Source organism: Merops nubicus, unplaced genomic scaffold, assembly GCF_000691845.1.
Source record: "Merops nubicus isolate BGI_N331 unplaced genomic scaffold, ASM69184v1 scaffold4323, whole genome shotgun sequence".
NCBI classification, from domain to species: domain Eukaryota; kingdom Metazoa; phylum Chordata; class Aves; order Coraciiformes; family Meropidae; genus Merops; species Merops nubicus.
In genome coordinates this window covers 10435-21600 of record NW_008599445.1, presented here as the reverse complement: position 1 = coordinate 21600, position 11166 = coordinate 10435, and the positions used below count along the sequence as shown (strand labels likewise).

General features: G+C 54.7%; 1 protein-coding gene across 1 annotated transcript in view; it reads right to left on the bottom strand.

Moving 5' to 3' along the window:
• The window catches only part of NEMF (nuclear export mediator factor), a gene marked incomplete at its 5' end in the record, with an annotated part of 22076 nt that overhangs the window by 1200 nt on the left and 9710 nt on the right, over window positions 1-11166 (bottom strand). The window contains 19 exons of the mRNA XM_008937375.1: window positions 1-64; window positions 145-188; window positions 266-372; window positions 1167-1199; window positions 2360-2554; window positions 2636-2713; window positions 3027-3174; window positions 3820-3869; window positions 3953-3995; window positions 4613-4844; window positions 4978-5098; window positions 5781-5839; window positions 6141-6198; window positions 6401-6513; window positions 7762-7824; window positions 8220-8323; window positions 8598-8686; window positions 9504-9567; window positions 9934-10119. The exon at window positions 1-64 is cut by the window's left edge and continues 14 nt beyond it. Coding sequence (XP_008935623.1) covers window positions 1-64; window positions 145-188; window positions 266-372; window positions 1167-1199; window positions 2360-2554; window positions 2636-2713; window positions 3027-3174; window positions 3820-3869; window positions 3953-3995; window positions 4613-4844; window positions 4978-5098; window positions 5781-5839; window positions 6141-6198; window positions 6401-6513; window positions 7762-7824; window positions 8220-8323; window positions 8598-8686; window positions 9504-9567; window positions 9934-10119 — 1851 coding nt within the window. The remainder of the gene's footprint in view (window positions 65-144; window positions 189-265; window positions 373-1166; window positions 1200-2359; window positions 2555-2635; window positions 2714-3026; window positions 3175-3819; window positions 3870-3952; window positions 3996-4612; window positions 4845-4977; window positions 5099-5780; window positions 5840-6140; window positions 6199-6400; window positions 6514-7761; window positions 7825-8219; window positions 8324-8597; window positions 8687-9503; window positions 9568-9933; window positions 10120-11166) is intronic.

Genomic DNA, 11166 nt, shown 5'->3' with positions numbered 1-11166 from the left:
AGATCCTTCTCCCTGGCGCTGGCTTCCTTGGACTGCATGAAGTTGTGCAGGGCAATCTTGGCAGCTGCAAACAGGACAGAGTGAAACCCTGCTGCCTTCAACAGGCAGAGCGCCAGGAAGGACTGCAGGGCTTCAGTTCCATACCTTTGCCTTTCTTCTGGGTGCCTGGAGTGAGCTTGACTTTGTACCTTCCAAAAGAAGGGCTCTGTGTGAGCAGGGGCCGGGCGCCCTCGGGCCACCCCTCCCCACCAGGGCTGCCACTTACTTGTAGCTGGCCATGGCCGTGTAGGGGGCACAGATGGGCACGGCGAAGAGCAGGATGTCCTCGGGGTGAGGCTGCCCTGTCAGGGAGTCCAGCAGCCCCTCGCCCTCCTGCAGGGGCAGAGGAGCTCACAGCTAGGAAAGCAGAGTGGCTCCCCAGCCCCTGCCCACTGGTTTCACTGGGAGGGGCTCCCCTGCAGCTCAGCACCCACCCAGCAAGTGCTGAGCGTTAGAGCTTGGGCTGGGGTCACCAAAATGTTCTCTCTTTGCCTTCATCCCTCACTTGTGGGCACTGCTCACCAGCCTACAGCTCATTACTGACCAGCTCTGAGGAGTGGTGACCTGCCCATGCTGGGCTAACAGTTGGACTTGATCATCTTATCAGCTCTCTCTTCCAACCAAACCCACTCTACCATTACTAAAATCAAATTATTGGAACCAGGATGGGTCTTAAGTTTTAAATGACCCAAATGGGACCCTCCCAAATATAGTTCCAACTTCACAGGGTCACCAAAAGCTTCCCCCTCCAGACAACCGTTAGCTTCCTTCACTAAAGAATTTAAGGAAATTAGTTATTTCCAGCCTTGGGCAACACCCACAGCCTGTAATTAGAGAAAACTCTGAAGCAGTTTGATATGTAAATAAACTTGCAGACTGAAGAGTGAAGTGCTCCAGCCTCCTACGGTGCAACCCACCAGCCCCAGGGTGTCTCTGATAAGCAGGGTAAGCAGAGATGGTGTTTTTTTGGGAGTACAAGGACAGCTGGGTTCAGTCACAGGCAAGGAGGGGACTTGTGACTGCAGAGCTGGGACCTCTGGAGGGCTCACACTGACCCAGCCCCCAGCAGGCACCGGGTCTCCTCAGAGTTACCTCCTCAGCACTTAGCTTCAGAGAAGAGCACTTACCTCCACTCCAGGCTGGTCCTGATCTTGCTCCTCCTGTAGACAACAGAGGAGAGATGGGAGCTGTGGGGAGCACCCGGGCGGCCACAGCCACGGGCTCAGCACAGAGAACTGCACTGACTTCACAGCGCGGGCAAGAGCAGCTCTGCTGGGTGAGCAGGGGCAGGCAGGGCTCCTGCAGACCCCCCGTCCCCTGGGCACGCCCCGGGCCGGGGGGGAGGGGGAAGTACCCTGCCCCAGACACCCCCCGGGTGTGTTGTGGTGGGAGGTGTTGGCCTGGTGAGGCCCAGGGCCCCCTGAGCTCCCTGCCAGGAACAGAGCAGATCCCCCAGGCCTGGGGGATGCTCTGTGAAAGCAGTGGGTTCCAAAGTCATGGAGTCAGGTATGGGGTGCCCCACAGCACCCCAAAAGCAGCAGGAGCTGCTTGGGCTCCCTGGGGGAAGAGCTGTGCAGGGCTGGAGAGGCACAGAGGGTGAGAAGGGACAGACACGTGGACAGGACAGGAGAGTGTGGGAAGCAGCTCTGTGGAGAAGGACCTGGGAGTGATGGGGACAAGTTCCCCATGAGCCAGCAATGGGTCCTGGTGGCCAAGAAGGCAAATGGTTTCCTGGGGTGCATGAAGAGTGTGGCCAGTAGGTTGAGGGAGGTTCTCCTGACCCTCTGCTGTGCCCTGGTGAAGACACTCAGAATATTGTGGCCAGTTCTGTGCTCCCCAAGTGAAGAAAGACAAACTATTGGGGAGAGGTCACCAGAGGCCACAAAGATGTTGAGGGTCCTGGAGCATCTCTGTGCCAGGACAGGCTGAGAGCCCTGGGGCTGTTCAGCTGGAGAAGAGAAGACTCAGAGGGGATCTGATCAGTGCTGAGCAAGAGCTAAAGGGCCTCAGGGGGCAAGAGGATGGGGACTGACTGATTTTCAGTGGTGCACAGAGACAGGACAAGGGGCAACAGGCACAAACTGGAACCCAGGAGGTTCCATCAGAACAGGAGGAAAAAATGCTTTGGTGTGAGGGTGTCAGAGCCTGGAGCAGCTGCCCAGAGAGGCTGTGGAGTCTCCTGCTCTGGAGAGATCCCAAACCCACCTGGGCACCATCCTGGGCACCCTGCTGTGGGTGACCTGCTGGAGCAGGGGGGTTGGGTTAGATGATCTCCAGGGGTCCCTCCAGCCCCACTGTGCTGGGGTTCTGTGCTGCTCACCTTCTCATCCTGCTGCTCCTCCAGGGCTGGGTCCTGTGACTCATGCAGCAGGACTCCTGCTGGCACTGTCTCCTTGCCTCCTCCAGCACCACGATGTACAGCCTTTGGTTTCTGCTGTTGCTTCTTCACTGGCTCTTCTTTTGTCTTCCCCTTTTTCCCTTTCTTCCCCTTCTCCTCCTTGTTGGACCCTGCAGACTGTGGTTGCACATGGAGGTGGTCAGAGCCAGCAACCCAGGGTGCCATGCTAGAGGGGAAGGCAGAACTCCTCTCACTCACCCCCAGCAGCTTCATGATGAGCTCCCTGTCCTCCTCATCCTGGTCCTTGTACTTCTCCTTCATCTTCTTCATTTTACTCTGCAGAAGACACACCAACACTTTTGGAAGCAATGACTTCTGCAGTCTTGCACCCACAAACTCCTCGATGCTGCCCCACACACTTTCCTCCCCAGCCCCCTGAACCTTTCAGAGCAGTTCACCAGGAACCACTGGTGGTGTCAGTGGGGGAAGCAGCCTGCTCAGTGCCCACAGACCAGCACCATCATCCTGAAACCACCAAGAGCACCAAAAGGAGTCTGAAACTATCAGATATCGGACAGAAATCAGGGATTTCTCTCCACACGTGGCATGGCAATGGCTCCAGCCCCGGGTACCCCTGGTCCCTGCCTACCTTCTGGCCCCGCTTGATGGGCTGAGGGGCTGGCACACCCTTAGTGCTGTTGGGAGCAGGGGGAGCCTCTGGTTCCATCTCCTTCTGCTTCTCCTCAGGCGGCTCCACGTTCTCCGAGTCGTTTTGCTGCTTCTTTTTCTTCATTTCTCTAAGGAAAACAATCACTTGACACACTGCCCTTTGTTAGAATCCTTTTGATTAAAGAGACCTTTCAGATCATGGAGTCCAACATCCCTCAGCACTGCCAGGTCCCCACTGCCCCGTGTCCCTCACACCACATCTCCACAGCTTGGAAACCCCTCCAGGGGTGGGGACTCCACCACTGCCCTGGGCAGCCTGGCACAGCCCTGGGCAACCCTTTTTGTTCTTCAGGTCCAACTTCAACCTCCCCTGGCACAATCTGAGGCCATTTCCTATTGTCCGTCACCAGAGCCTGACCCCCAGCTGGCTCCAGGCTCCTGTCAGGAGCTGTGCAGAGCCAGAAGGTCTCCCCTGAGCCTCCTTTGCTCCAGGCTCATCACCCCCAGCTCCCTCAGCTGCTCCTCCCCACACTTGGGCTCTAGACCCTTCCCCAGCTTCTTTGCCCTTCTCTGGCCACACTCCAGCCCCTCAAAGTCCTTCTTGGATTGAGGGGCCTAAAACTGAGCCCAGGATTTGAGGAGCCCACACTGGACATGCAGGATGGCCAGTGGGCATGGACCAGCCCACTGGGAGATGCAAGACACAGCCCAGGTGCTGGAGGGGGATTGGGGAAGAGGCCTTCACTTCTCTGCAGGCACCAAGAGGCTCTCACCTCCTCTCCTTGGCAGACAGATGCCTTCGGCCCTGGGACTTGCTGTCACTCTGGGGAGTGAAACAGTTAGATCACCCCATGTCCAGCAGCAGCTCACACTGCTCTCTGCCAAACATCTGAGCTGGGGCCTTACCAAGTTGGGTTCTTCCTCTTTGGGGATGATTTTCTGCAGGGATCTGTGGGGAAATGGAAAGGGAGCTCATCAACAGCTGCAGAGCAGCTCAACCACACAGCAACCACGGCCCAGACACCAGCTAACCTGGCTGCACCACTTTCAGGTCTCTAGTTCCTCCACATCCCAGTGAGTGGGTGAGTGGAGAAGGGCAGCAGTGCCTGGGTTCAGCTTACAGAACAACTCCTCAGGTCTCTGCCAGCTTGGCCTACGCTCACACAGAGAAGCAACAGCCAGCCTGGGTACAGCACGTGCTAAGGGAGCCCTGATGGTTAGGTCAGCTTGCCCCACAGGCATCCCCACTCAGCTGTGGTATCCCCTGCAGAGCTCCACCCCTCTCACCCCCTCCAGCCCCCCTCACAGTCCCCGGGAGGGGCACTTGCAGGGACTGTGGGAGACAAGCTCATCTCACAGCCACACACAGAGTGGCACCAACTCGTGACTCAGCTGAGGAGAAAAGGGGGCCCCCAGTGTGGCAGGGTCCCCACAGCCCAGCCCCGCTGCCCCCCCAGCATCAGGAGAAGCGATGGCAACTCCTCACAGCCCTTGTGTGGGCAAACCTGAGCAGGCTGGAGAGGCTGAGAAGTGCCCACGGTGCCAGGCAGCTGCATCCCCACTCACCTCTGGGACTGGAGGTGCGAGAGGTCGATGGTGGTGTCCGGGTACGTCACCTCTTCCTCCTTCCCTTCACCCTCTGACTCCTGATGTTCCACCTCATCTTCAGAGTCTCCATCCTCCTCCTCCCAGTGCCCCCCTGGGGCAGGGGCAGTGCCCTGGTCCCCGTCAAGGTTCCCCTCGGGCGCCAGTCCTGCGTCCCCCGCCGCGTCCTCCTCGTTGCTGCTGTCCCCTCCCTCTGGGGCACAGGGGTGAGGGAAAAACACATCACACCAGGAGCCCCAAACAGACCCGCGGCCCAGGGGATGGAATGTTGAACCCCAAACCGTCCCCCTGGAGCAGCACCCAGCAGCCCATGGCACCCGCCGTACCCAAGAGCTCCACCTCCTCGGGGGGAGGTTCAGCGGCGCCGCTGGAGGCTGTCTCCAGGTCCTCCTCCTGCACCTTCACCCTCCTCTCCTCTCGGTGTCTCCAAACACAGCTTTCATCCACCTAGCAACAGAGCCCCCTTCACGTCAGGCCACTGCCAGCTCCAGAGGTCACAGGATCCTTTTTGTTGGAGGAGACCTCTAAGATCATCAAGTCCAGCCATTCCCCAGCACTGCCAGGTCCCCACTGCCCCGTGTCCCTCACCCCACATCTCCACGGCTTGGAAACCCCTCCAGGGGTGGGGACTCCACCACTGCCCTGGGCAAGCTTAGCAGGGAAGAAATTGCTCCTCAGCTCCAACCTCAACCTCCCCTGGTGCAACTTGAAGCTGCTTCCTTCTTCTTTCCCTTTAAACACATTTTGCCATTCAAAAAGCAAAACCCCTGAAGGAGCACATTTAAACCCAAATCTGATGACACAAAGCCCAGCTCATGAGAAGACACACAGAACTGCACGACCAGCAGGCTCCCTAAACGTGTGTGTGCTTCCCACAAAGCCACCATACAACTCTAGCAGAGGTGGTGATGCTCAGAGTGGCCATTTGTCTTAGATGAAGAGAGAGCAAACTGAGGAAAAATAGAAATGAGAGCAGAGTGATTTTCAGCAAGCAGAGTGTTATGGGTTTTGTCCCAGTGAGAAAAGAAAGAATTGGGAATATACTGATAAGTAGGAACTGGAAAATAAGCCTCCTACAGCTCAAACCAAATTAGAAAAGTCAGCAGGAGCTGCACAGAGAAATCAGTACCTTAAACAAGAAGCTGAAGCCCATCATCAGATAGGAAGGTGGAAGGAAATTCTTCTTCCCTGAAAAACAAAGGCAGACTCTGCTGAGGAGCTGTACCAGCTATGTGACAGGAGGTATCTGCAAAATTCATTTTTGTTAGAGGCTTTAGGCTACCAGAAAGTGACACTGGGGTTGTCTCTCGGATAATAACTGGAGAAACTCAGAAGCAGTTGAGCTACTGATGTGCCCGGGGCTCAGCTGGAAATGCTGCTGCAGCTGCAGAGCACTGAGAGCAGGTTTTGGGGAGAAGAGCAGGACCCCTTGGCAGCTCAGGGGGCTGCCACTGCATCTCCAGGCAGAATTTGTTCCTTTGGGTCTCACCTCGGATCATGAAGCTCCCAGTAGTGAGGTATTCTCCTGTAGGTGCAGTTTTGGAAACCTAAAAAAAAATCATATTTTCCCTCTGTCTTGGGCACGTCACACCAGAGGTTACCCTCCCAACCCTCACCCCCAGGGAGAACCCCCAAGGAACAGTGTCCAAGGACAAAAGCTTCACCCTACATCCCTCAGTCCCCCCAGACAGACACCCTGTGGTCACACACCAGCCCCTCCAGCTCCTGCTCACCCACGAGGGTCCTCACCTGGTTGTGGGAGACCCACCAAGCACTGGTGACCACCCGGGCGTCCCAGGCAGCACTGTAGCACAAGGCCATGGTGCCAGCCTCTGTCAGGGTGCGTGGAGGGACTGGGTCACCTGCAGAGGAGCAGCCCACACATCAGCCAACATCACCCAGGCCCAGCAGATCCAACCCCCCAACCTCCACACGGGCCCTAACCCAGCACGTGGGCGCCCCAGAGGCTCAGGGCTGAGGACACGTGGCCTGGCTAAGTGTGAAGAAGCATGGACAGAGCAGAAGCTGTGTCAGCAGCTGCTCTTCACAGCTCCTCAAGAAGCTGAAGCCAACTGCTCCTTAGCTCAGCTCCACAGCACAAGGTCAGCTTCCAGCACCTCCCAGGAATGGGCCACAGGCAGGGCTTGCATGGCTGGGTTCCCATGGGATCCATCCCACCACATTAACACTTCCCAGCTGAGATCAGCCACCTCTGTCAGCAACCAATTGCCTTGTGGCAGGTCAAGGGAGGTTCTTCACCACCTCTGGAGTATTGTCCAGTTCTGGCCTTCCCAGTTGAAGAGAGACAAGAGTTACTGGATAGGGAGCAGAGGCTATGAGAATGAGGAGGGCACTGGAGCATCTCTGTGCCAGGACAGGCTGAGAGCCCTGAGGCTGTTCAGCTGGAGAAGAGAAGCCTCAGAGGGGATCTGACCAATGCTGAGCAAGAGCTGAAGGGCCCCCAGGGGGGCAAGAGGCTGGGGCCAGACTCTGATATTCAGTGGTGCCCAGAGACAGGACAAGGGGCAACGGGCACAAACTGGGACCCAGGAGGTTCCATCTCAACAGGAGGAGAAAATTCTTTGGTTTGAGGGTGTCCGAGCCTGGAGCAGCTGCCCAGAGAGGCTGTGGAGTCTCCTGCTCTGGAGAGATCCCAAACCCACCTGGGCACCATCCTGGGCACCCTGCTGTGGGTGAGCTGCTGGAGCAGGGGGGTTGGATGAGATGATCTCCAGAATTCCCTTCCAACCCCACCATGCTGGGATTCTGTGCCACCAACCCAAGTCCCAGCAGGACTCCAGGCCCTGCATTCATCAGCAAGCACTTGCACCATCAGCTCTGGCAGTGACTGACACTTGTCCTGGTGAGCACATCTCCATGGCTCCCACCAGGAGCTCAGCTGAGCAATTGCCAGCAGCCACTCGTGGCTGGGAAGCAGCAGCAGCTGGTGACACCCTGACCTTGCAAGGCCTGATGCCTTTCACACCCCGAGGGACAGGCCTGCTGGAGCTGAGCACCACTGCAAGGGGGGAGGGCAGCTTGTTGGGCTGGGCTCTGACATGGAACACAGAGACTGCCAGGTCATCCCAGGCTTCCCAAGTCTCTGGTACCTGATGGGTTCTTGATCACACAGCTCGTGGCTCCATGGAGATCTGCATGAACATATATGTCCCCTGGAAAAGAAGTGGCTCAGATCAGTCATGCACGTGGTAACTGCTCAGATCACTTCAACTAAGATGAGAGTTTCTAATGTTAGTTGGAAATGGCTATTTTGGTTGTGAGGAGCAGGATGGGATAGAGGACACAGAAACCTTTTAGCCCATCCCAGTTCCCCCAGGGAGAACTGGCTCCTTTGCTCCTGACAGGCATCCATCCAACCCCCAGTGCTGGAGGGGGGCCCAGCCTCCCAGCACAGACCCCCAGCACTCCACAGACATCAGGCACACAGTGGCTAGAACCCACCACCACCAAAGTCCCTGCTTCAGAAGAAGACAGACCTTCCTGTGTCACCCCTGTACAGTTACAGAAGTGGAAGATAAAGAGCTTTACCCCACCTGACCAGACTCACCTGGCTTGAGATACCGCTTCACAATCAGCTCGTTCTGCTGCTGATCTCTCCCAGCAATAACAAGATAATTCTCAGAACTAATGAACCACAGGAACTTCTCAAACCTGCCAAATGACATCAATCCACTGTGTGAAAACCACCTGGAACTAACAGAACATTACAGGGGGATTTTTTTTATATACCAAATGGAGAATTTCCATCTTTGCATCTACAGCTTAAAGACACTGCAAAGAGTTTCACACCCAGCCACAAAAACGAGGCCTGGGACAAATACTGCCAGTGAGATTTTGAGAGGAAATGACAAATGCCATCACCACAAGGTCCCCCTATTTATTTGTCTGTATTTATCCTGTACCAAAACAACAAAACTGTACTTGCCAGTAGACCTTCCTTGCTTTCTGAATGGTGGTCACTGTCTGAACTTCCCTCAGGGTCTGCTTTGTCTTCTTCTCGGCCGACTTGAACGCCTGTTGAGGGAGACAGCACGATGGCCACTGCTGCCTGACAGCAGGGAGGTCAGCTGGAAATCTCTCTAAGCTGTTGCAGAGCATGGGTTTCACACACTGCTCCTTACAGGCCTGTGTTCCCCTCGTGCACGTGTAAGAGAGCCCCAAAATCTTCCTAAACCCACCCCGGGGAGCTGCCCCCGAGACTATCAGCTCTGGAAGGATTTCTGCTCATCTTCCACTCCTGCCTCTCCAGGTACTGGGCTGCCAGTGTCTCCACCCAGCACCTCTTCAGTGTTCATGGTGATACTGGTGGAAATGAGGTGAGACTGCAGGGATCTGTGACCCTCTGTTCAGCCAGCCTGAAAGCTCAGGGGTGGAACAACCTTCAGGACTTCAAGGGGGCTAGAAAAAAGCTGGGGACAGAGTTTTCAGCAGGGCCTGTTGGGACAGGACAAGGGGGATGGGTTTAAACTAAAAGAAGGAGATTTAGACTAGAGAGAAGGGAGGAATTTTGGCTGCTGAGGGTGGTGAGCCCCTGGCCCAGGCTGCCCAGAGAGGTGGTGGCTGCCCCATCCCTGGAACCATTCCAGGTGAGGTTGGCCGGGGCTCTGAGCAACCTGCTCTAGCTGCAGATGTCCCTGCTCAGGGCAGGGGGTTGGACTGGATGGCCTTGAACAATCCCTGCCAACCTAAACTATTCTGTCATTCTGGCCCTGGTTGGCTGCTTTTACCTTTCAGGTCTCCTCAGGGCTCCTTAGACCAGGTCACAATTTTCCACTTTTCAATGACAGGGACTTTGCTTTTAAGTATCTTCTAAAAACAAAGACAAAAATACCTTTTCTGCAGCTTCTACTGTCTTCTGTGTTTTCTTAGCTGCATGTCTTTTGTGATCATAGTACCTGCAAAACACAAGTTTGTGCCTATGTGAAAACCCAGATTCCCTCATTTTCACAACATACTTATCACAGTCCTCTACATTTGCTGTTAGGCATTTGGTTTTGAGAAGATTTTATCCCATTTCTTTTTAGCCTAGATCTTCAGCTTAGTCTTCTCCTGAGAAAAGCCACCAGATGAAGTCAGTCCCCCTGCCACCCAGGCAGACAGGGCACAGTGTTTGGTTCACTGTGCAGCAAAAGGAGCTGTTCTGTTCCCTGTGTCACTGTGCTGAGCTGTACTCACAATTAAATTAATGAGCTAGCTGGAGCCTTGGCTGCTAGCATACAAAGACTTTTGCAACCAAATCAGACATTTCCTGCAAACCTTACTTCTTGGCATTGGCATAAGCAGACAGGCTGAGGTCAACGTCCACTAATGATGGTTTGTTTTTCTGAGGTTTCTTCAATTGCTTGGTTTTATTCTTTTTCTTTTTTCCCTTTGGTTCTTCTGTTTCTTCTTTCTCTATATCAGCATCCTCATCCTCTTCTTCCTCTTCAGATAGCACATAGGGGTTCCTAAAAACACATGATGTGATAGTGTTAAGAGAACTGGTTATTTTTCACCCTCACTGCAATGCATTCTTACTTATATTTGCTCATGAGGAATGAAAATAGCCTGATGAACACTTAAACTGTTTCCACTCTTCCTGTTTGTGTCTTGGAATCTGTCAGAGTTTGGGGGTAAAAAAGAAAACAAAAGCAGAAGATAAAAGAGTCCAAATTTTCCAAGGAAGTGCCATTTTCCAAGGTAATTTCTTAGAATCACAGAATCATTAAGGCTGGAAAAGACTTCTAGGATCATCAAGTCCAACCATCAACCCAGCACTACCATGACCACTAAACCATGTCCCCAAGTACCATGTCTACAAGTTTTGTGAGCCCCTCCAGGGCTGGGGACTCCAGCACCTCCCTGGGCAGCCTGGGCCAAGGACTCACCACACTGCCAGGAAAGAAATTCTTCCTCAGATCCAACTGAAACCTCCCCTGGTGTAATTTCAGCCCATTGCCCTCGTCCTATCACTAGTTACTGGGAAAACAGACAAACCCTCACCTCACTCCAGGCTCCTGTCAGGAGCTGTGCAGAGCCAGAAGGTCTCCCCTGAGCCTCCTTTGCTCCAGGTTCAGCACCCCCAGCTCCCTCAGCTGCTCCTCACAAGCCATGTCCCCCAGACCCCTCCCCAGCTTCGTTGCCCTTCTCTGGACTCACTCCAGCCCCTCAAGGTCTTTCTTACCCTGTGGTGCCCAAACCTGACCCCAGTGCTGGAGCTGTGGCCTCCCCACTGCCCAGTCCAGGGGCATGGTCACAAAGGTCTACTTTGATCAAGTAAAAGAAACACCAGACATTCTGTGTGGGACCACTGCACAGAAAGAGGACAGTTACCTCATCACCTGGTTGGGAAACCTCAAAAACTCCCTGCTCCACCCTTGGAAGGAGGTGTGCTGAGCTCCTGTGAGCTGTGTTTGCACTTGCTTCTCACCAGGACGTTAAATCACACTCGAGACAGCTGCACGGGTGGCCAAAGGTGAAGGAGAAGCATAAAATAATGTTCTTCAGGAAGGGAA